General features: G+C 34.0%; 1 protein-coding gene across 1 annotated transcript in view; it reads left to right on the top strand.

Annotated features, from left to right (window-relative positions):
• The window catches only part of ANKRD13C (ankyrin repeat domain 13C), a 98,128-nt gene that overhangs the window by 65,669 nt on the left and 6,475 nt on the right, over window positions 1-25,984 (top strand). The window contains exons 9-12 of the mRNA XM_044238455.1: window positions 2,498-2,659; window positions 16,864-16,943; window positions 18,205-18,303; window positions 21,418-21,518. Coding sequence (XP_044094390.1) covers window positions 2,498-2,659; window positions 16,864-16,943; window positions 18,205-18,303; window positions 21,418-21,518 — 442 coding nt within the window. The remainder of the gene's footprint in view (window positions 1-2,497; window positions 2,660-16,863; window positions 16,944-18,204; window positions 18,304-21,417; window positions 21,519-25,984) is intronic.

Below are 25,984 nucleotides of genomic sequence, written 5' to 3'. Positions count from 1 at the left end.
AGGTTCCCTCATTTGTGAATTGTAAATTCTTTCCATAATTCCCATTTCATCTGCCAGCAAGAGGTTATATAAGGCTATTCAAAATATATTTAAAATTTTTTAAATAGATCTAAGAGAAGCATTTTATAAAGTTTTAAATACAATTAATAAGTCATCACAGAGGCAACTGGTTAGCTCGGTCAGTGGAGCATGCAACTCTTGATCTCAGGCTTAGGAGTTCAAGTCCCACATTGAATGTAGAGATTACTTAAAAGAAAAATCTTAAAAAAAAAAAAAAAGAAGAAATCACATAGGTGAGGGCAAGATCTACTGCTTTCAACAATTGGGTTTTAAAAATTATGTTTTATTACATACAGTAGAAATGAATATATTCTTACTGGAAAAGCAAAATAGGTTTTATTAGGGTTCTCTGAGGAGGAAATTGGTAGGAGATCACTATCTTTCTATATCTCTATATATCTACATGTAGATACATGTGTACCTATATACAAAGATTTGGATATAGAGAAAGAAGGTGGGAGGGGTTTAATTACACACAAAAAACAAAAAACAAACAAAAACCCCACAGAAAAACCCTTCACAGTAAAATCTAGGCAGTGTTAGACCAGACAACTGGGCACCATAGTCTAGTTAAATTTATACAAAATTAATCACCACACAACCTTATACAAAAACATGAAAAGATCCCTTATTACTAACTTAGTCCCCAGAGTACTTTGTAGAGAATTATGCATTTGTATATCCTCTAGATCATTTTTTATTCTCTGCATACTATGTATCCATAGTAATATGTATCTTTAGTTGTTGATATTTATTTTTTCTAGTGTTATATTGGGTTGTTTTGTAGCTTTTTTCTTCACTCTTTAGTATGTTTAGAAAATTTTTTCTTATCAGTAGTACCACTTCATTCCTTTTAGCAACTGCATAATATTCCATTGTATGGATATATTGTAGTTTATTTATCTAGTCTCTTATTTATGGACATTGTGATAAATGACACACAATTGTGTCCAGTTTTCTGCTATTACAAGTGATGTTGCATTTACCATCCATTTATATGGCCTTGCATTGTCTCTTATAGATAGCAAAAAATGGAATGGTTGGATTTTGAAATGTATATACTTAAAATTTTTATTGGTATGATGATGTACTTTTAATAAATTCTCTTTCATTATAAGATTTCAAAAACTGAGAATTACCTCCTGAGAATTTCTCAACCACAGATAAATTCTCACTATTAGATGTAGGTTCATAAACTTTATTTTCAAAACATATTTGGTAGCAAATAATATAGGATTACCAGTTGTAAGCTCCCACACTGCAATCCATTTGTTGGCTTGAAGTCTTATTTGTACTCTGTTCTTCTGGACAGCATTAGAAGGATCACCTCAAGAGAAGATAAAAATTGAAGCTGCTATTCATCTAGTGCTACTACTAAGCAGCTCAAAGCTCTTGAACAGCGTCTAGGTGATCTTCTTAAATCTTTGACAGGTAAGGAGGGAGTCAGTAATACTTACGGTTCCCATTTTATAGGTAGAAACAGGTGCAGAATGCTTTACTTTTTGATGACTGGTAAGAAGGCCACCAAGAACAAGATGGACATGAAAACAGCCCTAAACATGTAATTTTGGAATGCCAGAAAACATCAGTAAGATGGAGACCAAGTGATTTTCATGTAGTTCGAAATGGGAAGCTTGTTTTCAGTAAGCTTTTGATCATGGTTTTTGTAGCAAGGTGTTTGAAACTGACCACCCATGGGTTTGAAAAAGGTTGAAGGTTAATGTTGAAGGAGGTCTTCATTGAAAGGAAATAACAACTGTTTCCTTGATACCATTTATATCACTTGCATTTCCTTATCCCTAATCCATAACGTAAGCACTTAATTGTAATTGTATTAGTGAGCAAGACTATTCTGTCATTCTCTCTTCTTTATTGAAAGCAGCTAGCAACTGTAACTTGAAGTTAGATCTTATTAGAGAATAGAGTATTGGAGCAGGTAATTGTTTCTATTTGTGCTAGGGATTCCTATGTGAATTAGAGTATTTCTTTTTATTCTACTTTTTTTTTTTACCTATGAAATGGGAACAGTAATTATCCCTGACCTCTCCTTGTTACTCATGATTGAATATCAGCTAAAAAAGTTTTCAGATAGCTTTGTGCTACTTGGGAATAGATTCTAAAGGAATACTATGTGGTATTTTTATTTAGATTTAATTCATTTGCAGATTAACTACCATACATCTTGTGTGTTTAAAATTTTCATTTACAAATGTGAAATGTATAGTTTAAATATTTTTCAATTTAATAGAATATGTAAGATAATTTGATAAGCTCAATTACCAAAGGGAGTATTTATTTTCACCTAAATGTTACGTGTTATGGAAAAACGTATATATTACTTTGAAACTTTCTTTTTAATCTAAGATAAACTTAATTCATTTTATTATTTTGAAATATTTGAGTATTTTATTATTTTGATTATTTAATTTCATTTTAGGAAAGAGTAGGAAACTTTTTGGCAGACTTTTATCTGGTGAATGGACTTGTTTTAGAATCAAGAAAAAGAAGAGAACATCTTAGTGAAGAAGATATTCTTCGAAATAAGGCCATTATGGAGAGTTTGAGTAAAGGTGGAAACATAATGGAACAGAATTTTGAGGTATAATGTTTACTTCTAATTTATAATGTTCTAATAAGACTTCATTCCTGGCACTCAGTTAATTTATATAAGTACACTAAGTACACTCACAGTTTTTTTTTTTAATTAATTAATTATTATTATTATTATTATTTTTACTATATATCACCTTTTATTTTTCTTTAGTAGGGTCTTTGGTAATTTTTCGTTAATGTATTCTTGCTCTTTGAGTCTTAATTAATAGACTAAAATTGTTTTATAAGCATGAAACCAAGTGTTAATTTTTAATCCGTGTCCCTTTGCATATCTTCTTTTTCCTACTTCACCAACTGAAATTTTGTGTTGCTTTGAAGGCCCAGCCAAAGATTTACTCCCCTTATGAAGTCATTTCTAATCTATACCTTCCCATAAGTTTTGTGTAGCATGTGTATATTAAGAACATGCTATATGCAAAAAATTGTGTGACAGTAGGGGAAGGGGAGGGGAAGTTAGGAAATATAAAGGTATATGAGACATCGTCACTGGGATATTAAATTTATTTTTTATTTTGAAAATTTTAGATTTTAGATTTACAAAAAAGTACAAAGAATTCCTCAGTACTCTTCGAGATTCCCCGGATGTTAACATTTCATTACAATGGTATAGCAGTGTTTTACAAATTAAAGATGGCATAGGGACCCCTTAATTTAGGGACCCCACTAATTTAGTGGGCTGTGACCACCCTTTTTAAAAGAGAAAAAAAATTAGAACCTCAACGAAGATGTTAGAGTAAAGCCAGAACACAATGCATGTAGTATGGGTCGTTACTTTATGAGATAATATTTTAGGGGTGTATGTGTTTATAAATATGGATATGTGTGAGTGCTGGTTTGAAGTGTCAAATGTGAGTCACAGTAGTAAAAAGATTAAAGGTTACTATGAGGAGGCTTGAATCCCTTGAATGTTTAGTTTCTTTCCTATGGTATTGTGCCAGATTATGTTTTAGGGATAGATAAACTTTTCAGAACAATATGCCAGGTTCCAGCTAATGCATGGTAATGCCGTACATGCCAGGAAAATATTTTAATGTTTCGAAAGTTCATTTGTTTAGTGTAACAGCTGTAGTTTAATTAAATAAGTGTAGGATATAAAATGTCTAAGAATCCTTCTTAAATGTTAAGTTGTGATTATGCCAGTGTAGTGTGATCCTGTCCCCTCATGCCAGATCCTCTTTGTACACCTTTTTCTTTTTCCTGGGATAGAGCATTACAGGACTTCATTTTCAGGAAGACTTCTGGTATTTACTGATCTTTTGATCAGTAAGAGATATAGGACACGATATGCTCAGGAAATAGAAATGCAGATGAACTGAGAGAGGGGATGCTGAGCTCAGTCTTTAACAAAGCTGCTACTCTCTCCTATCATTGACCAGACAAAAGTCCATTTATTTGGCCTTGCATTCTGATTAAAATTTTATTGGACTTTTTTTTTTAAAAAATGGTTTTGTTGTGGTGGTAGTTATTGCTACCTTTGTTTAAGTTTGGCAATAAACTATTTGGGGATGAATACATAGAAATAAAACTTTATAAAATAGAATTTCATGGGCCATTTGCCATTTGTCTTCAGTTGTCTGATTTATCTACATTTAAACTTAACAGTACGCAACATGATTTCCTTTAGGGCAGAGATTATAACCTGATGCACCTAATTGTTAATGGGGCCTATTTAAATGGCATTTTAATCAGCAGTAGTTTTGAACTTTGAACTTAAAACATAGTTTAATTCTAACTGAGTATATAATAGAACAAAATAATATGAAATAAATTAACTCGTTAAGCTTTTAATTTCTACGCAGAAATCAAAGGAAACATTTCCTCTGTTAAGCATAACCTTTTGAACTGTATAGTTCTTCATGAATATTTAAAATCAGCTCATCAGTTTCTACAAAAGATGAAAAACGTGGTAGGATTTTGATTAGGATGATTTTGAATATATAGATCAGTCAGTTTTTACATAAAGGTTTGCTTGATTTTTCTGAATTCAGCTTTTAATTTTGAGATGATTATAGGTTCACATACATAGTCATAAGAAATAATACAGAGATTCTACATATATACCTCACCCAGTTTCCTCAAATGGTAACGTCTTACAAAACAGTAATATAATAGTATAACAGGGTATTTGCATTTATAGTCAAGATATAAAACGTGTCCCTCACCATAAGATTCCTCCTATTCCCCTTGTGTAGGCATACCTTTTGCCTTTTTGTGCCTTTCCTGTCCTTTATCCCTGGCAACCATTAATCTATTTCCCCATTTAAAAAATTTTATCATTTCAAGAGTACTGTGTATAACCCTTTGAGATTGCCCCCCCACCCCACTCAGCTTAATTCCCTGGTAATTTTTCCCAGTTGTAAATCAATAGTTTGTTGGTTTTACTGCTGCGTAGTAGTCCATGTTATGATTGTACCATAGTTTCGTTAACTATTACCTGTTGAAGGACATTTGGGTTGTTTCCAGTTTTTGGCTATTATGAATAAAGTTGCCAAAAATGTTCACATACAGGTTTTTGTGTGAACATAAGTCTTTATTTCTCTGGGATAAATGCTCTTTGGGAATGCATGAAGCTAGCTGCTTGTGTGTGTGCTTGAGGAGTAAATGGGCAGAGGGACCCTTGGGGAGTGGGCTGTAGGACCCTGTGTACCTCACTGCCCTTGTGGCTCTAGAAGACAGTTCATGCCAGTTGTCTGATTTGTCTACTCTGTGTACCATTCATACTGTAACTTGGCCCGAGCAAGAGCACTTGTTCTGTGGGGTCCCAAACAGACCAGGTTCAGCTAGCTACTTGCCATTGGCAAGATCCAAAGGCAGATAGACAAGTGGTGGTGAAATAAGAAAGGATTTTATTTTGGTGAGGCCAACACTAGGAAGATAGCTAACTGATGTCTTGAAGAGTATGCAAAGTGCTGAAAATACTCCTGGTACTCCTAGTTTTTGTAAGGAAAATGTGGGACAAAGGTATGTGGGTACGTCTGCTGGACAGTAAAGGTCAGGTTGATCATTGCCCTGGAGTCGTTCATGCAGGGTCTTGCTGGTGTTGGGGCAGTTCTTATTGGGTTTCTGTCAAGGTTTCTGTCAAGGGATCCTTTGCCTGTAGGGTTTTTTTTGTTGTTGTTTTTTTGTTTGTTTTTTGTTTCTGTTTTTGTTTTTGTTTTGTCTGAGTTAAGATAACTGGAAAGAAGGAATTAATTAAAAAGTATAAACTGAGGTCAAATGTAGGTGGTTTTGAAGTCCTTTTTCAATACTCATCTCTAGAATGCCCAGATACTGTCTTTGCTCTGTTCCATTCAGAACTTCCTCCATAATAAAGAGTTCACATCCCTCCCTTCTGGGCCTGGGCTTGGGGTTGGGATGATGGGGGTGAAGGGAGGGTTCTGCACTCAGGTTCAAGTACAATTAAGAGTATAGTTGCTGGGTTGTATGTTTAGTTTTGTGAGAAACTGCCAGAATGTTTTATATTTTCCATTCTTGCAAACAGCATATGAACAATTGTTGCTTTCATCCTTTCCGACATTTGATATTGTCACAATTTTTATTTTACCCATTCTTTTTTTTTTTTATTTTTTTTTATTTTACCGTTTCTGGTAGTGTCTTACTTAGCTCTTATGTGGACAACAAAATACCAGAAACTGGATGGCTTAAACCATGGGAATATATTTTTCACAGTTCTAGAGCCTGGAAAGACCAAGAGCATAAGCATGCTGGCCTATTTGCTTTCCAGATATGAGTTTTCTTACTGACTTACAGATGGCTGACTTCTTGCTGTGTTCTTAGGTAGGGGAGAGCACTCTGTTCACTCTGTTCGCTCCTTATCTTAGAAGAACAGAAATACCATCTTGTGAGTCTTGCCCTTACGACCTCATTTAAAACTAATTATTTCCCACAAAAATAGACTCAAAATGGATGAAAGACCTAAATGTGAGACAGGAATTCATCAAAATCCTAGAGAACACAGCAACCTCTGTGATCTCTGCCACAGCAACTTCTTGCTAGACACATCTCCAAAGGCAGGGGAAACAAAGGCAAAAATGAACTATTGGGACTTGATCAAGATGAAAACCTTATGCACAGCAAAGGAAACAGTTGATAAAACCAAAAGACAACTGACAGAATAGGAGAAGATATTTGCAAATGTCTTATCAGATAAAAGGCTAGTATCCAAAATCTATAAAGAACTTACCAAACTCAACACCTAAAAAACAAAGAATCCCCTTAAGAAATGGGCAGAAGATATGAATAGACATTTCTCCAAAGAAAACATACAAATGGCCAACAGACACATGAAAAAAGGCTCCACGTCACTTGGCATCAGGGAAAATACAAATCAAACCACAATGAGATACCACTTTACACTGGTCAGAATGGCTAAAATTAACAAGTCAGGAAATGACAGATATTGGCGAGGTTTGGAAAAGGGTGAATCCTCTTAGACTGTTGGTGGAATGTAAGCTGGTGCAGCCACTCTGGAAAATCGAATGGAGGATCCTCAAAAAGTTGAAAACAGAGCTACCCTGCAACCCAGCAATTGCACTACTCCAAAGATTTTGTGGTTTTGAGTTTACCCCAAAGATACAAATGTAGTGATCTGAAGGGGCACCTGCACCCCAATGTTCATAGCAGCAATGTCCACAGTAGCCAAACTATGGAAAGAGCCCAGATATCCATTGACAGATGAATGGATAAAGAAGATGTAGTATGTATATACAATGGAATACTTGTCAGCCATCAAAAAAAAAAAAAAAAAAAGAGATATCTTGCCATTTGCAATGATATAGATGGTGGTACTAGAGGGTATTATGCTAAGTAAAATAAGTCAGAGAAAAGAGAAAGACAGTTATTATATGATCTCAAGGCATACGTGGAATTTAAGAAACAAAGCAGGATCATAGCAGAAGGGAGGGGAAAATATGATGAAATTAGAGAGGGAGACAAATTGTAAGAGACTACCATATGAAAACAAACAGAATTGCTGGAGGGGAGCGGGGTGGGTTGGTATGTTGTGGTATGTTGTACACCATAAACTCATACAATGTTATATGTCAGTTATATCTCAATAAAACTAAGGCAAAATATTAAAAAAAATTTAATTACCTCCTTAAGCCCCCACCTCAAACACCATCACATTAGTAGTTAGAGCTTTAGCAGATGAATTTTGGAGGAATATAAACATTCAGTACATAACAGATAGTGAATAGTGCTATCTCATTGTTTTATTGCATTTCCCTAATAGCCAATGATATTTCAGTGCTCATCTCTTCATGTGCTTATTTGCCGTAAAATATACAGATTTATATCCTCTCTGATAAAAATGTCTCTTCCTGTCTTTTTCCCATTGTCTAATTGGATTATTTCTTTACTGTTGAGTTTTTAAAGTTTTTTATATATTCTAGATACTCGTTCTTTGTCAGGTGTGTGTGCAGGTATTTTTTCCCCTACTCTGTAGCTAATGTTTTTCATCCTATTAAACGGGTCTTTTGAAGAGGAAAACTCTAATTTTGATGAGGTCCAGTTTATTAGTTTTTGTTTTATGACTTCTGCCATGTCTGTGCTTAGCTCCAAGTCCCTTAGATTATCTTCTGTATGTTTTTGATCGAAGTCTTATATTTCTACATTTTGCATTTAAGTCCATGAATTAGTTTTGTTTAAGGTGTGATGTATGGTCAGGGTTTATTTTTTTGCTTTGGATGTCCAGTTGATTTAGCACCATTAAAAAAAGAAAAGGTTCATCCTTCCTCCATTGAATAACCTGCTGGAATTTTTACTGGAGTAGTGTTGAATTTGTAAATTAAAGTGAGAGTGCTTGATATCTTAAAAATACTGAATTTTCTGTTTCATGAACCTGGTGTATTCTCTACATTTATTTAGATCATCTATAGTTTATCTCAGAAGTGTTTTGTAGTTTTTAGTATATAAGTCTTACTCACATTTTACTAAATTTCTCTCTCAAGCATTTAGTATTTTTTAGTGCTTTCATAAGTGGTAATGTTTTTAGATTTCATTTTCCAGTCGTTCCTTGATAGTATATAGAAATACATATGACTTGTCCATATTGCTAAATTAATATATTATGTAGTTTTTGTAGATTCCTTAGGATTTTCTACAGATGATCATGTCCAGTCATAAAGGTTTACTTTTTCATTTCATTGTTTTTCTTACCTTATTACGCTGGGAAGTAACACCAATATAATGTTGAATAAAAGTTTTGAGACTAGGTGCCATGCTTTTTTCCTGAAGGGATTTTTTTTATATGTGTGAATTTTAGGAAATCATTATACTAATTTTTAGTCTGGCATAAATAATTTCTTAAGAATTACTAAAAGCCGTGGTTATATTGTTATTTGTTAATTCTATAATTCTTGTAAGATTACATTTTTGATATTTTAGAATAAAAAATATGTATCTCATTATATATTGTTTGGACTTTTGATAGGGAAGAACTGAAGAATTACATTTGAGAATCTTTTTGGAATTCAATTATAAATTTTAGAAGAAATTTAAAGAAAATAGTAATTCTATCAGATACTCATCTATACATATAATTTGATTTGGTTGAATCAGGTAAGGTGTAGGATGAAAGACCATCAAAATAGAATTGATAAATGTAATCATAAAAAAGATACAAATAATATGTGTGGTTTTTTGTTCATGTGTCTGTGTGTTTCCTCTTAGACACAATTTGCTAACACATGGAAAGCAACATGAAACCGATACCAGTTTCATTATATTCAATAGTGGGCGTTAAAGGAAAAGAGAAATATTTTAATGAATTTTGTAGATAATTTTAGGAATGTAGTTCTTTTAAACCTATGTAAGCTTTTTAATTTTTTTTTACACACACACACACACACATACATATATATATAAATTAACACACAAGTTTTAAAAATTGGGGTGAAGAAGAGTAAAGGGATCTAATGAATTCAAGAGACATTTAATGATGAACTATGTTTAAAATTTTAACAGAGTTAAAAAAAAAAAACCACATACCACTATTGAAATTAATGGCTGCTAGGTCACATATGGTAATACAAAAGCAAATCAGTTGTGAAAATCAATATATGTATGCTTTATTAACTTTCAAGTCAGGGTGAAATATAGATTACTTGTTCAAATATATGTATTTTAATTAGTGACCATTAAATACAGTGTTACATTATATTGGAGAATAACAAAGGATTTTACAGTGACCTAATTTGAAAGGAGTACCATAAATCTAAATTCAGTTTCTACATTAAAATACTTTAAAAATTAAAAAAGGTTAATCCATATTCACCTCAACAAGTTTTTCTTTCCTATTTATATTGGCTTAAAACATTGGAGTTGTTTTTAGCTGGGGTATTGTTTTATTTCATGTGTCATTTCATTAATTGTAATGGCCTAATGAGACAAGTATCATTACCCCACTTTATAGAAAGGAAACTGAGGTTTAAAGAAATTAATCTACATGAAGTCACAGAACTAGAAGGAACAAAGGTAGGTTTTGGTTTTAGGGCCCTTACCCAAGCTGCTTTGGTTCTTTTTTTTTTTTGCTTTGGTTCTAAGTATATCCCTTTACAGCCAGTTTTTAGTATAGTTGCTTTTTTCTATATGTTTAGACTTTCAACACGTCTTAATAACCCTTCAACATGTTGGGAAGTTCAAGTTGGAAAAGGAGTCAGGAAACCCTAAGATACAATTCTGGGAAAGTTGCTATTTGTAAATGTAGTTAAGAAAATCAGTATTGTGATATTTTTAAAGTTACATGCTTAGACCACGTAGTGGTAAAAAAATATATTTTTGGCTTTGGAGCCTTATTGGAAATTTCAAGAACCTAGAAAATACATATGACTGTTCTGATTGTTTTTTAAAAAAATGACTTTTATGTTTTGAAGCTACTTTTTTTAGAATTTTTTTTTAAAGATTTTATTTATTTATTTGACAGAGAGAGATCACAAGTAGGCAGAGAGGCAGGCAGAGAGAGAGAGGAGGAAGCAGGCTCCCTGCTGAGCAGAGAGCCCGATGTGGGGCTCGATCCCAGGATCCTGGGATCATGACCTGAGCCGAAGGCAGCAGCTTAACCCACTGAGCCAACCAGGCGCCCAAGCTACTTTTTAATAGAATTTCAGTTCTTAAAAATAAATGTCTAATTATTTTCAGAATGAATTTGTATTCTTCATTGTAAATGAATAGCTTTGAGTTTCTTTCTCTCTTTTGTTCTTTCTTTCTTTTTAAAGATTTTATTTATTTATTTGACAGAGGGAGAGATCACAGGCAGGCAGAGAGGCAGGCAGAAGGAGAGAAGAGGAAGCAGGCTCCCCGCTGAGCAGAGAGCCCAATGCCGGGCTCTATCCCAGCACCTGGAGATCATGACCTGAGCCGAAGGCAGAGGCTTAACCCACTGAGCCACCCAGGCGCCTGACAGTATTTTTTTATAATAAAATTTAAGTGCTCAGAAACTCTTAAGTCACCATACTTGCTCTTATATTTTGGGTGTTTGTTTTCCTCTTTGTTTTAACCAGTTATTGTTGGAGGAGGGAACAGTGTTTCGTTTATACCTTAGGCGCAGAGTCATTGATAAAAGCATTTATTTTGCCAACCATATATATAGAATACTGAGTTAAGGTCTATTAATTCTTATGTATTTTTTAAATACATAAAATCTAAATAGGAATACATAGATATAAAATACATGAGTGTCTTAAACTTCCAGAAACATTTGCCATATAATAGAATAGGAGCAAACCTAGCAATACATTAAAAAAATCTCTGTTGGGGCGCCTGGGTGGCTCAGTGGTTTAAGCCTCTGCCTTCGGCTCAGGTCATGATCTCGGGGTCCTGGGATCGAGCCCCACATCGGGCTCTCTGCTCAGCGGGGAGCCTGCTTTCCCCTTTCTCTCTGCCTGCCTCTCTGACTACTTGTGATCTCTCTCTGTCTAGCAAATAAATAAATAAATAAATAATCTTTTAAAAAAAATCTCTTTTTTATATGCTTCAAGGAAAACAGGCATTAGAATTTTTGCATTTAATTATGAAGAAATGTTTGATGATATTTCAATTAAAAAGCCTGTTGACTTGGGAAAATAACATTAGAAAGCCATCTGGTATCCTGTGACAGCCTTCATGTCTTCCTGTTTTATTAGATACCTGTGGTAGTAGTGTAGCAGGAACACTGATGGATTCAGCTGCAAGTGTCACTATATAACAAAGGGACAATTAGAGTAAAGAAACTTGGGAAGACATTATTAAGATATAATAATTGATACCATGATGAGATAAAGTACTCAACAAAAGGTTAAATTATAAATTAGATTCATTACAGTCTTTTTTTAAGATGGGTAACATATAATGTATAGTTTAGAATGAATTCTACTAGAAACAGAATTGCTTAGAGAAGTTTATTACCTGAAAAAATATACTTAAGTGACATACCACATTATCTAATCATGCCTAGCAAATGAGTCATATATATATATATATATATATATATACACACACATACATATATATGGAAATAATATATATCTATGCAGATATATATGTATGCATGATAATATGAACATATACATATATATGTATGTAAATATATATATAATGTATAAAACTAGTCATAGTCAAATATATGCAAGTTAACTAGACTGGAAGCAAGAATAGACAAATTTTAAGCAGTGTTCTTTTTTTTTTATGGTATATGTATTTTTTATTTCTTTTCAGCAAAACAGTATTCATTGTTTTTGCACCACACGCAGTGCTCCATGCAATCCGTGCCCTCCATAATACCCACCACCTGGTTCCCCCAACCTCCCACCCCCCGCCCCTTCAAAGCCCTCAGATTCTTTTTCAGAGTCCATAGTCTCTCATGGTTCACCTCCCCTTCCAATTTCCTTCAACTTCGTTCTCCTCTCCATCTCACCTTGGCCTCCACGCTATTGGTTTAGCTCCACAAATAAGTGAAACCATATGATAATTGAGTCTCTCTGCTTGACTTATTTCACTCAGCATAATCTCTTCCAGTCCTGTTCTTGTTGATACAAAAGTTGGGTATTCATCCTTTCTGATGGAGGCATCATACTCCATAGTGTATATGGACCACATCTTCCTTATCCATTCATCCGCTGAAGGGCATCTTGGTTCTTTCCACAGTTTGGCGACTATGGCCATTGCTGCTATAAACATTGGGGTACTGATGGCCCTTCTTTTCACTACTTCTGTATCTTTGGGGTAAATACCCAGTAGTGCAGTTGCAGGGTAGGGAAGCTCTATTTTTAATTTCTTGAGGAATCTCCACACTGTTCTCCAAAGTGGCTGCACCAACTTGCATCCCCACCAACAGTGTAACAACATGTGTTGGAGAGGATGTGGAGAAAGTTAAGCAGTGTTCTGAAAGAGAAATTGATTATGGTCTGCTTAGTTAGAGATTTGGGTGGAGTTGAGATTTGCCTTTGCTGTTGTTCTGGGTTGGAGCTGCAGTCTTAAATTTTTCCAGTCTTCCCCTTAAAATTACACATTTTGTTAGTGTATATCTGTTTACCTTTTACAGTATCATAAGATACTGTTTTACCTAGTATCTTCTTAAAATATTTGTGAGGGTCACGAACTACGTTTTAAGCCTGCTTGTCATTCTACTAAGCCATTGCCACATGCAATAGTATTATGTGTAATATCCCCTTTATATGTATTAAACTGGTATTGATTACTTTTTTCTCATATAAAAATCTGAGTTTGTATGGTTTCTCTGCTCTGTGGGTTAATCTCAGATCTAGTCTTTTTTATCTTATTTCTCTGCTGTTCTTAGATGTGACTTTCATCCACATGGTATAAGATCATTTATTACTTATTTAGTATTCAGCTAGCAGGAATTGTAATTCCTAATAGTAATTTTGAAGAACATGGCTTGCCTATTTTGTTTGAGAATCCTGTCAGAAGTTGTGCCCGTCACTCTGCTCATATCCCATTGGTTAGAACTTAGTAACATGGTAATACTTAGCTAGCTGAAAAGATGGCTAGGAAATAAGTCTTTAGTCTAGGAAGTCATATGTCCAGTCAAAAATTTGAATGGGAGGGTTTTTTTTTTCCTTTCTTCCTTCCTTTTTTTCTTTTTTTAAAACAGTAACAGGAGAATAGATACTGGGTAGACAACTAGTAGTCTCCAGTGTCTTATTGGTTAGATACTATCTGATGTTGCTTCTGTTACCATGTAAGTACTGGTAACTGTCACCCAAACTATGCTTTCAGTTATGACTTCTAATCCTCAGATCTGTAGTGCTTTCATCTATTCCACTTGGATAAGCATATGTATCTAACATTTAGTATGTTTAGGGGCTCCTAGGTGGCTCAGTTGGTTAAGCATCTGATTCTTGATCTTGGCTCGGGTCTTGATCTCAGGGTTGTGAGTTCAAGCCCCACATCAGGCTAAATTCTGGGCATGGAGCCTACTTAAGTAAATAAAAATAAAATTTAGTATGTTCAAATCTGATCAAACAATTTTGTTCCTCCTCCCTGTATCCTCTATCTTGAGAGGTGGCACCATTATCCAGTACCATCACCCAATCCAGCAACCTGAATTTTGTCCTTAGACTTCTTAGCTTTTCTTACTCTGTGTCCGGTCAGAAACAAAATCTTGAAGACTTCTGGAATCTGTTTTTGTCCTTCTATTTTGAAACAGTATACTGTTACTATTTCTCATTTGTATTACTGAGATAAGTTTGTAACGTACACACTGCTGTCCTAGTGATCAGCCTGAAATAGATTGAACTATGTAATGCCTATGCTCAATAGCTAAAATGTACAGAGTAATGACTGTCAGGCACTATTTTAAATTAAGTACTTTATATTTAACAAATCACTTTTATCTTCACAAACCCTGTGAGGTTGTATAGTTGACTAAACTGAGACAAAAGAGGGTGAGTAATTTGTCCAAAGTCAGTAATTGGCAAAGATAGGGTTTGATCAGTTTGGCTCCAAAATTTGTATTTTAAAAACCACATTATATTGCTTAAAGTATTTGTCCATTGCTTCCCGAGTAAAATAAAATCTACTCAGTGCACAGAAACCATCCAAACTACTTTTTCTCATTTCTTTCTTTCTTACTTACCCCTGTATCTGATTATTTTCTCTTCATGTATTCTACTCATTAAGTAGATACAGTACACTTGCAATTTTCCAATACACCACATGACTTTTCTCACCTTTGTGCTTTCCTCAGTTTCCTTCAACTGGTTATTTTGTTCTCTTTCTTTTAGACTCCTCTGCTCAGGAACCATGATTGCTGGCACTTATCTTTGGCTACCTCAGTCAGAAACCCCTTCTCTGATTTTATGTCATCCTTTAGATCCCTTAATCATAGCCTCCATCACTCTGGATTTTAACCCAACTTCTGTGTGTCTCTTTGTAAAATTTTCAAGAATGGAATTGTTGTTTTTCATACTGCCTGATGCTCAAACATTGTTAGGTTCATTTTTTCCCCATATCCTTCTGATGTTATTCAAAGATCTCAATCATTTCTAACAACAACAACAAAAAGTATGGCCTTTTTTCAGACTTCTTTCTCTTTAAAGTCCTTGTATTGTGATATATAATAGTCTTTTGGCCTCTGTGACAACTTGATGCTCTAATTTTTTTTTTCCCTTATTGATTAATATCTGGCTCCTTTCTGTCTTTTTTTCTCTCCCTAATGCATGTTGTTTTTAGGACTTATTAGTCATTAACTCTCTGTTTTCTTACTAAATTTTTTTTTTAATCTATTCAAAGAATTCCTGTATCTTTAACTCTGACTTTTTCCCTTTTCTTTTTGTTAACTTCCCTCTGGGAACCTCACGGTATATAATTGTGATTGTTACTGAATACTTTATTCTTTGCCAGACATTATGCTCTTTCTATACATTATTGCCCTGAATTCTTTTTAAAGATTTTATTTATTTATTTGAGAGAGAGAGAGAGAGAGATCACAAGTAGTCAGAGAGGCAGGCAGAGAGAGAGAGAGAGAGGAGGAAGCAGGATCCCTGCTGAGCAGAGAGCCCTATGCGGGGGCTTGATCCCAGGACCCTGAGACCATGACCTGAGCCGAAAGCAGAGGCTTTAACCCACTGAGCCACCCAGGCACCCCTCAAGCCTTGAATTCTTAACTATGAGATAGGTGGTCATATGTTTTACAGGTAAGCTAAATTGACATAAGAGAATGTAATGCCCAAATTTCTACAACTATCAGGTAATGGAGCTGGAATTCCAATCAGTTTATTGTTTTTAGAATCTCGATTTTTAACAACTCTAATATCCTGCTTATTAATATCTTATAATATCCAAAACTGTACTATGAATGGGATCCTCTCCCAGTGTTAACTATTTATCTCATTATTTATATCAGTCTTTCACTTGTTACACTTTTTCTCCATGAGTTTGTCTTGGTAATTTTTCTTAGCAATTTTTAATATCTACTGCTACTCCCATAGTTCCTTATTTGCCAGTTCATCCTGTGGTGATACAAATTCATACTTAACAAAGACATGTTTCCATGTAAGTTTTAAGATCTGACATGACCTTTATCACTATTGTTGATCTCCTTCTTGAACTTTCCAGTTCACATAGTCTAGTTGTGTTTTTTACCATGAATTTTCCTGTCTAAAATATTCTTTTTATTTTGTTTTCATTTAAATCTGAGCCTCAATCCCTAGTCTCAATTTATTTTCCATAGACAATTGCTTTTTTTCCCCCCTGAACTTCTGTACTACTCAGTTTTGTGTAAGTTCTTTTGGCCATTAATTATACAATACTTTGTATTTCTGACTGTTATTTCTGTATGGTTTGGTTTTTTTCTTCTTTCCAACTCTGAACTGTATATTCCTTGAAGCTGGGGTTAGTTTTTATACCTCTCTTTAGTTCTCATGCTCAACATCTGGCATAATGCCAGGAACATTTTAGATGATTAAGCCATTGAATGAATGGATTTTATTGCTTTGATACTGGTCTTATTTGAGATTTAGAAAAAAAATGATAATTAATCTTACCAATAGAACTTAAGTCACCATGGAATTATCTCAGAAGTAAATCCTTAAAAGCATTATATTGAAGAGATTTAATTTAAGTAAAATTTGTAATTTACATAGTTTATTGCATGTTTTTATTTTATATCTTTAAAAATATGTCATTTTTCTTTTTTTCTACCTCTCTGTCTCCCTCTCCCTCTTTCTTTTTTTCTTTTTTAATTTTTGGCAGCCGGTTCGAAGACAGTCCCTTACCCCTCCTCCTCAGAACACTATTACATGGGAAGAATATATATCTGCTGAAAATGGAAAGTAAGTATTTTTGTTTTATTTTATTTTCGAAATAGGGGCTTTTTTTGGTTTTATTTTGCCCATTGGTTTTTAGAAAGAACAGTTTGTAAAAATGTGGATATTTAGGTGTAAGATTATTTTAGCAAGAATTTTTAGTGCCTTCTTCTCTGAAGCAATTCTTTTATCTTGTAAAATATGCAGTAAGCATGATGAGGGAAAGAAGTAACCCCAGTTACATTTGAATAAATTGTGGAGCCTTCTTTTTACATCCCTGCTGCCATTTTATACAACCCAAAAAAGTTACAGCACATTATTCTAAGAAAGTATATAATGTGAGGAATTTCCCACTGCAGCTGCTTACTTGAGTTTTCTCATTATATGTGAACTTTAATATTCTGTTATTATCCTAAGTCTTTAGTATGGTGGGTAAAGCCATTCACTATTTTTCTACTTTTTGCCTTTTAAAGCACATCCCCTTTCATTATCTGTTTCAGCCTGTGTCAGACCTCTTCTCGCCATCCTTACATAAGACTTTGCTTAATGTTGTATTACAGATCTTTGCTAGAGTACCTACTACATGGTTTGTATGTAGTAAATATTTATTGAATAAAAGGATGATGAGTGAACAAAAGGTTTATTTTGAATGGTAAATAAAAAGATTTTTTTTCTCGCCAACCTGTCAAAGAAGGTACAATTGTTTGTAGAAATATTTTTTCCTTTTGGTGGAGAATAAAATATTACCTACTTCCATGATTAGAAAGAAGTTGTCATGACTTTTATTTCTTTAATATTTAAGGTTTATTATTGTACTTTTCTAACTTCTTCAAAATGTTTCCAGCCTATATTATAGTCTATAATTAACATAGAATTCTTTATTCTTCTTATTAGTCAGTGGTAAGAAGTATAGACAGTAAAAGAGATTGAATTGAGTAAGTGATCTTAGGGATATACAGTATTTTTAAAGTTTACTTTTTCTAGCAATTTGCTTTATTCCTAAAAACAGTGGTTATTAAATTTATTCAATTTATATTCAATTTATTCAACAAATGAAATTTGTTAAGATTTTTTTCTGAACTTTACTTTATGCTAGTTTCTTTTTGTTATCCATGTCTCATTTTTTTATACATGTCTTAAGTCCTTTTAGCTTAATTTAAATTTATGTCTGTATAGATTAGGAAAAATTAATTTACTAGTGATGTGATTAGAAGAGGACAGATTCTTCATAGGATGATGATGGCATGTAGAAAAGTTTTCCTAATTTTTTATTTTCTTCCCATTTTAGAGCTCCTCATCTGGGTAGAGAACTGGTGTGCAAGGAGAGTAAGAAAACGTTTAAAGCCACGATAGCCATGAGCCAGGAATTTCCCTTGGGAATAGAGTTGTAAGTTTGTCACTAACTATACAAGGCTATGAAAGAAACTATGAAACCTTGAAGGGTGTAATAATATTTGCATCGATTGTTGCATTTGGGTCCTTTGAAATGAAAAAGCAAATAGCCATTGCTTTGATAGTTGTGCACTCTTCCAGACAATTTCTGTTTAACAAACTATTAACATTTTTACTATTTTAACCAGATAAGTTTTTGAATAATTTTTAGAATGATAAAAGTAGTAAATGAATCATGCTAATTATAAAAAAATCTAACAGCATGGATAAAAAAATCTAACAGTTCATAGAATAAAAATTTGTTTACTTTTACCTCATTAATAGCTAATAGGGGAATAACTGGGGTATTTTTGTCTAGATTATTCTGTGTGTTTTGCCATTTTTAAAAATAAGATTGAGGAATAGTTTACATTTTGTTCTGTGACTTTCATTTTTTTCTTTTAAAAAATACGTGTATCTTGGAGTTCTTGCAATAATTACATTTTTATCTTTTTCTTCTTTTTTTGGTATTTTGTAATATTGATGTACTGTCCTTTTATTTTATCATCCTCCTACTGATAAACATTTTGATTGTAGTTTGTCACCATTATAAGCAATACTGTAGTGAGCATCTTGAATATATGCTTTCAAACCTGTACTCATCACCGTTCATTTAGAAAAAGTCCAATTTGTGGAGCACTTGGGTGGCTCAGTTGGTTAAGCATCTGCTTTTGTTTTCAGTTTAGGTCATGATCTCTGGGTCATGAGATTGAGCCCGGTGTTGTGTCCGACTCTGTGCTGGCATGGAGTCTGCTTAAGATTCTGTCCCACCTTTTCCCTCTGTCTCCTTCTCTGAAAAAAAAAAAAAAAAAAGAAACCCAATTTGTAGAGGTGGGTGGAATGGGAGTGGTAGATAGGGATAGCTAACCGACAGAATTATAACTTTAGGCTCCTCTCTAAAGTAGGGAATGAATGGAAGCACCAGGCTATTTTCCCTTTTTAGTTCCTTCCCCTTCTCTGGCCTAGAGTATCGAAAATTAATTATCAGAAGAAAGGATGACTCCTATTTTCTACAAAAGATATACATGTCTCTCATACTCCTCACTAACCAAAATTTGGAAAAATGGATAGAATGAGCTAGACAGCCGTTAATCTATAGATCAGAGAGGGAGATTGCTAGTTGTGAGAAGATGTGGGAAGGGCATTTAGCCATACCTACAAATTTGCATAATTCATCTTATCTTGGACCCATCTGACTCCAGGATCACCAGTTTTATATTCTAAGAAAGAAGAAAAATGTGGCTAATTGTAAGATGCTGTCAATTTTAGGAATTACTCAATTTCACAGTTAATATGTGAAAAAAAATGGGTACATTAGAATTTATAAAATGTGGCCATTGTAACCGTTCCTTTTGAAAACAAAACAAAACAAAACAAGAAACATAGTGTGTAAAGCCAGACAAGATATTCATTCTAGAATAAAACATGGGTCAAAGACAGAAGAAAATTCCTTGTAAGTGGTTTAGAAAAATGTAAAAAGATGTGAAATCAGCAAACTAGGTGATTCTAGATGAGATAAGATAATAGAATTAAATGAAAAGGAGACTTTAAAGCTAAGGAAATAAATTAAGCACTAAATAACACTATTGCAGAACAAATACATTAGAAACAACAATGAACACAAAAGATGTGTCTGAAAAATAAAATGTGATAGCTCATAGTGAATTTAATGAAAAAAAGATTAAAGGAATTAGAGAAGCAATATTTATGGAGGACAAAGAGGATTCAACATAAGGATCATTGGTGATCCCCTTACATAGAAAGCCTCCAAAATGTAATCAAAATAGTATTCAAAGTAGGGTAAAAATTTCTCTGTAAGGAAAGACTGAATCTGTAGCATAACATCAGGTTCTAGGAAAAATCAAAGAATCATTGGTAACAATAATTATTGTGATTAAACAATTTGACTTTGATTTTTTTTTTAAGATTTTATTTATGTATTTGACAGCTAGAGAGAGCCAAAAAGTACAAGTTGGGGGGAGGAGGGAATGGCAAAGGGAGAGGGAGAAGCAGTCTCCCTACGGAGCAGGGAGCCCAACTCCCTGGGCTCCCAGGGCTCTATCTCTGGAATGCAGGATCATGACCTGAACCAAAGGCAGATGCTTAACCAGCTGAGCTGCCCAGATGCCCCTGGCCTTTGATTGTTAATAAAGAAATCCAAGGGCATTTAGGTAAAAAAAGAGGTAAAAACCTGACTTTACATTTTTTCACATCTTGACATTTCTGAGACAAAATGTGATCAGGTGGTATATCTGGCTAAGATGTTGTTTACATATTAGGGCAATTGAGGAAAACATTGAATTAAAAAATATAGCAGCCATTTGGGTCCATTTTCAAAGAAAAATAATACTATTTGAAAATGAAATTCATTCAATTAAAAGATGAAAGAAGGTTATAATTAAAGACTAATGTAATACTAAATTCTGGGAGACATTATGAAATTATTATTTTTTTTCCCAATTTATTTATTTTCAGAAAAACAGTATTCATTATTTTTTCACCACACCCAGTGCTCCATGCAAGCTGTGCCCTCTATAATACCCACCACCTGGTACTCCAACCTCCCACCCCCCGCCAGACATTATGAAATTATAATTCAGAGGGAAAGAAGCATAAACTGAAATTTTATGCCAGCCAAATTTCCCTTTAAATATGCAAAAAGAAACACTCATTTATGAAGTCTATAAGAAATCAAGGAATACGAAGAATATGAGAGCTCTTGACACAAAATTGACCAAGAAATTCAGCCATCCAGGAGACTAATTATGAACTCAGGAAAGTGTAGACTTCAGGAAGAACATGGGTATAAACCTTTTCACTTATATACATATCTAAAAATCAAACAACTGTGGAAATTATGAATTCACAATCAAATGTAAATGTAAACTTAAACACAGTAAAAGGGTAATAAAACAAAAAATCAGGAGGAAGGAGGTGACATTTCCTCATCCTTAACATCTAGAGGTCAATACCACTGTCTGAGTTTGATGCATGTAGTTATAAAACAACATAAAGATACAAAGAAATCAATTTGAAGAATGATAACATTTTTTCTCCTTCAAATTTTCAGGTTATTGAATGTTTTGGAAGTAATAGCTCCCTTCAAGCACTTTAACAAGCTTAGAGAATTTGTTCAGATGAAGCTTCCTCCAGGCTTTCCTGTAAAACTAGGTAAGAGAAAATTTACATGTAATATCAGTGCTTGTTAATATGGAGCTGTTTACTAACATTTAATAAGAAATGTGTTTTGAGTGCTCGCTTCGGCAGCACATATACTAAGAAATGTGTTTTGAAGGAAAATGATTTCCAAGTTGCTTACATTTTTATAAAGTTTTTCTCTGATTATATAGATTGAGATTCATGTATTATCAAATATGTAAAGTGCCCAGAGAATTCTAATTCTATGGGATTTAAGTCAAATGTAAGGGATTTGCAGATATTTCATACAAGAGCATGTGGGTGAACTTATAATGCACTGTAATAATGTTTTCTAATGTCAAATAAGGATTCTGGATTTTAGCCCAGATTTTTAGCAGATTTTTGAGTTTTTGAACAGTGGGGATGTTTCTAGGATCAACGTCACTATTCATGGGTAAAGTAATACTCATACATTTTATTTTTTAGTCTTAAATGTTTAAACTTAACTTAATCTTAAACAATGATCTTTAAGAAGAGTAAGCTCCCATTTTTGTGCATATTTATCTAACTAAGCATATCAGAAAACTGGGAACAAGAGACTGTTAAGAGATTCTTTAGGAATTTAGGCTTAGATTTAGCATTAATCTTCAGGAGAGCCTTTACTACCACCCATACTCTATTTGGATGGTGTTAAATATTCCACCAAATATTTAATCAGTGCTTGCTATGTGCCAGGTGCTTTTCTAGGGGTAAAAGTCTCTGGCCTTTTAGGGTATACATTCCAGTGGGAAAGAAAAATAAATATGCAGTAAATATAACCTTTATTTAATCCCTCAGATGGATTTTATTTTTTAGTCAATATTACTGAGACCACATTTCAGAATAATTAGGCCAAAATGTTTTTCTCACAGAACTAATGCATTCAGAGGGCACTGGGGTGGCTCCATTGGTTGGGAGACCGACACTTCAGCTCCGGTCTGTGATCTCAGGGTTGTGAGTTCAAGGCCCACCTTGGCCTCCATGCTGAGTGTGCAGTACAGCCTACTTAAAAAATAAATAAATAAATAAGTGAATAAAGGAATAAAAATTTAAAAAAATAATGCTTTCATTGCTAAAAAGTAAACATGACCTTTTCAACTTTACAAACTTGGAAATAAGCAGTTTTGGGGTTAAAATGGATTTTAAAATGTTTCAAAATATCACTGTAGATTCCCTTTTTGATGAAAAATTATTGGGAAACCAGCGTGTACTTTGAGGACTTATGATAAGATCTTAAGGCAGAAATGATTGGAAAACTAAAGCAATCGAGAGGTGTGTTTGAGTTAGGGATCTGGATCATTATGGGATCATTTCTGCTGAAGCTTAAAATCCCACTGTAATTTTCTATAGCCAGAAAATAGTTGAAGCATTGGACTCTCTTTAAGGTACTATATTTAAAGAGGTATGGTACCAAACTGAAATAGTGGGCAGGGATTGAATATATGAGAGTTTCAAACTACCCCAGCATTCACATCTATTTAAGCCCAAAATATCCATTTAAGTCCTAAACTCCAGTTAAACCCCACAATAGAATATAGATTTGTATACAGAAGAAGTATTTTGATTATGTGGAAAGGAGGAAAAAAAGTGTACAATACTTCTTTGCAGGCATTTTTCTAATATAGAACCACATTCTTAACAAGGGATTGATAATCTTTGGCTTGCATATTAAAGTTATCAGAAATTTGTTTTCCTTTCTCTCTTCTGTCTTTTTGTTCTTCTTTTGAATTAACCCTTTAAAACTTTAGCCCTGGGTCTGTTTAATCTTCCACCATTTCTGTTTCTGTGTCAGCCTAGAAAATCTAATTGAAGGGAAAATTACAAAAATTTGGAAATTATTGTTAAGGTAATTGTGTTTGCAAAATCAGCCAGAGCTTTAAATGCTAATTATGAATGATCTTTTTGTCTTTTTTCTTCTCCCATTCTGCTCAAAAGCTAAATTTGAACCTCTTCTACCAGTCCCCAGCTTCTCCCACCACTTCGTTACACGTCCAAGCAGATGATTTTTTGCTTCCTTAGTTACAAAAAAAGACAATCAGAAATGAGACCTCCCTGTTACTCCCAATCCTCCATATAGACTTTCTTGTCCCAAGTCTCATCTTTTTCTTTATATTTCCTATCTCAGTGGAAGTGGTACTTCTCTTCTTAGCTTGAATAATCTCTTGATTTGTACTATGGATCTGTTATCCCATCTTTTTTAAAAACCTTGTTCTATCAGTCTCCCCATATTTTTCTTTTATCTTCAAACTCCCTTCTCTGCTGCTGCTTCTTTCTTAGCTGTTAGGCTTTATTCAGGTATTTCTCCCTTAAAAATTCAACCAACTAAGTAAAATAACCCCTTTTACTCTTCCCTGCCCAGCACTTGCCTTTAATCTTTGTTTTCATAACATAAGGTTACTTGGAAATGTAGTTTAATATCTATCTCCGTTGTTATTTTCTATTTACATTTTTTTTTGTAAAGGGAAAAAGGTGAGGGACATAAAGGGAGACAATGTTTTTCTACTTCACTTGAACTGCTAAAATGATGGCATTAGATGGCTATAAGTTTTATACACACACACACACACACACACACACACACACATATATAATAGCTAAAGAAGCTATACAAAGAGGTATATTCAAAAACACTATAGATAAATGAAATGAAAATGAAATTGTAAAATAGTCAAGTAACCTATAGAAAGATAAGAAAAGGAAACAAATGAAAAACAGAGACAACAAATAAGAAAATAAAATGTCAGACTTAAGTCTTAATATGTAAATAATTCCATTAAATGTATGTAGTATAAATAGACTATTTAAGAGAGATTGACAAAAGAGATTAAAAAAACATGAACTAGGGGCGCCTGGGTGGCTCAGTGGGTTAAAGCCTCTGCCTTCGGCTCAGGTCATGATCCCAGGGTCCTGGGATCGAGCCCCACGTCGGGCTCTCTGCTCCGCAGGGAACCTGCTTTCTCCCCTCTCTCTCTCTGCCTGCCTCTCTTCCTACTTGTGATTTCTCTCTCTCTGTCAAATAAATAAAATCTTTTTTAAAAAAAAAACCAAAACATGAACTATATATGTTCTCTTTAAGGAACTGCCTTCAAATATGATATAGGAAGTTTGAAAGCGAAAGGATGGAAGAAAATGTTTCATATTAACATTAATCAAAGGATAACAGGACTACCTTTTTAAAAAAATTTTATTTATTTATGTGACAGAGATCACAAGTAGGCAGAGTAGGAGGCAGATAGAAAGGACGAAGTAGGCTTTGTGCTGAGCAGAGAGCCCGACCCCAGGACCTTGGGATCATGACCTGAGCTGAAGGCAGAGGCTTTAACCCACTGAGCTACCCAGGTACCCTAGGACTACGTCTCTTAATGTTAGATAAAGTAGATTTCAGAGCAAAAAAAAAAAAAAAAATTACCAGAGACAGATAAGGATATAACTGATAAAAGGATCAGTTCATGAGGAATAGTAATTCTAAATGTATGTGCACCAAACAATAGAGCTACAAGATAGGTAAAACAAAAACCGAAAGAAATGAAAAGAAAATAGATCTACAATTATAATTGGAGACTTCATCACCCTTCTTCCCTAAACAGTTGATGTAACAACTAGACAAACTCAGCAAGGATATAGAATATCTCTACAACACCATAAACTAAAGTACCTAATTGGCATTTACCCAACATTAACTAAATACACATTCTTTTCAAGTGCGCATGGAAGACATACGAAGATATGCCATATCCTGGTCCATAAAACAAACCTCAATAATTGTAAAAGAGTGAAAAATTAATCATAATAGAATCATACTAGACAATAGTAGAGAAAGAAGAGCAAAATAAACCTAAAGCCAACAGAAAGAAGGAAATAACAGAGTAGAAATCAGGGAAAGGGAAAACAAAACAAATCTAGAATGCCAAAGAAGGAAAGAGCTGGTTCTTTGAAAAGATTGATAAAATCAACAGATTTGCAGCAAGACTGATAAAAAAAAAAAGGGAGAAAACACCAATTATCAATATAAGGAATGAAATGGGATAGCACTACAGGCCCTGCAGAAATCAGAAGGATAGGAAGCCTGGGTGGCTCAGTGGGTTAAAGCCTGTACCTTCAGCTCAGGTCATGATCCCAGGGTTCTGGGATCGAGCCCCACATTGGACTCTCTGTTCAGCAGGGAGCCTGCTTCCTTCTCTCTCTTCCTGCTTCTCTGTGATCCCCGTCTGTCAAATAAATAAATAAAATCTTAAAAAAAAAAAGAAATCAAAAGGATAATAAGCACAATAAGGAATGAAAGGGAACAGAAAAAGTCATTCAGAGCAGAAAGAAAGAAAACCTCTGTTTGCAAGAGAGACATGACTCTATAAGTAGAAATCCCAACATTTCTACCAAAAACTAGAATTAACGAGTTCTGCAAGATGGCAGGATACAAGTTAAATGTGTAAGAATCAATAGTATTTCTGTATACTAACATT

The sequence above is a fragment of the Neovison vison genome, chromosome 2, assembly GCF_020171115.1.
Source record: "Neovison vison isolate M4711 chromosome 2, ASM_NN_V1, whole genome shotgun sequence".
Lineage (NCBI taxonomy): Eukaryota > Metazoa > Chordata > Mammalia > Carnivora > Mustelidae > Neogale > Neogale vison.
The sequence above is the reverse complement of the archived record's forward strand: the minus strand, read 5'-3'. Positions and strand labels throughout refer to the sequence as shown.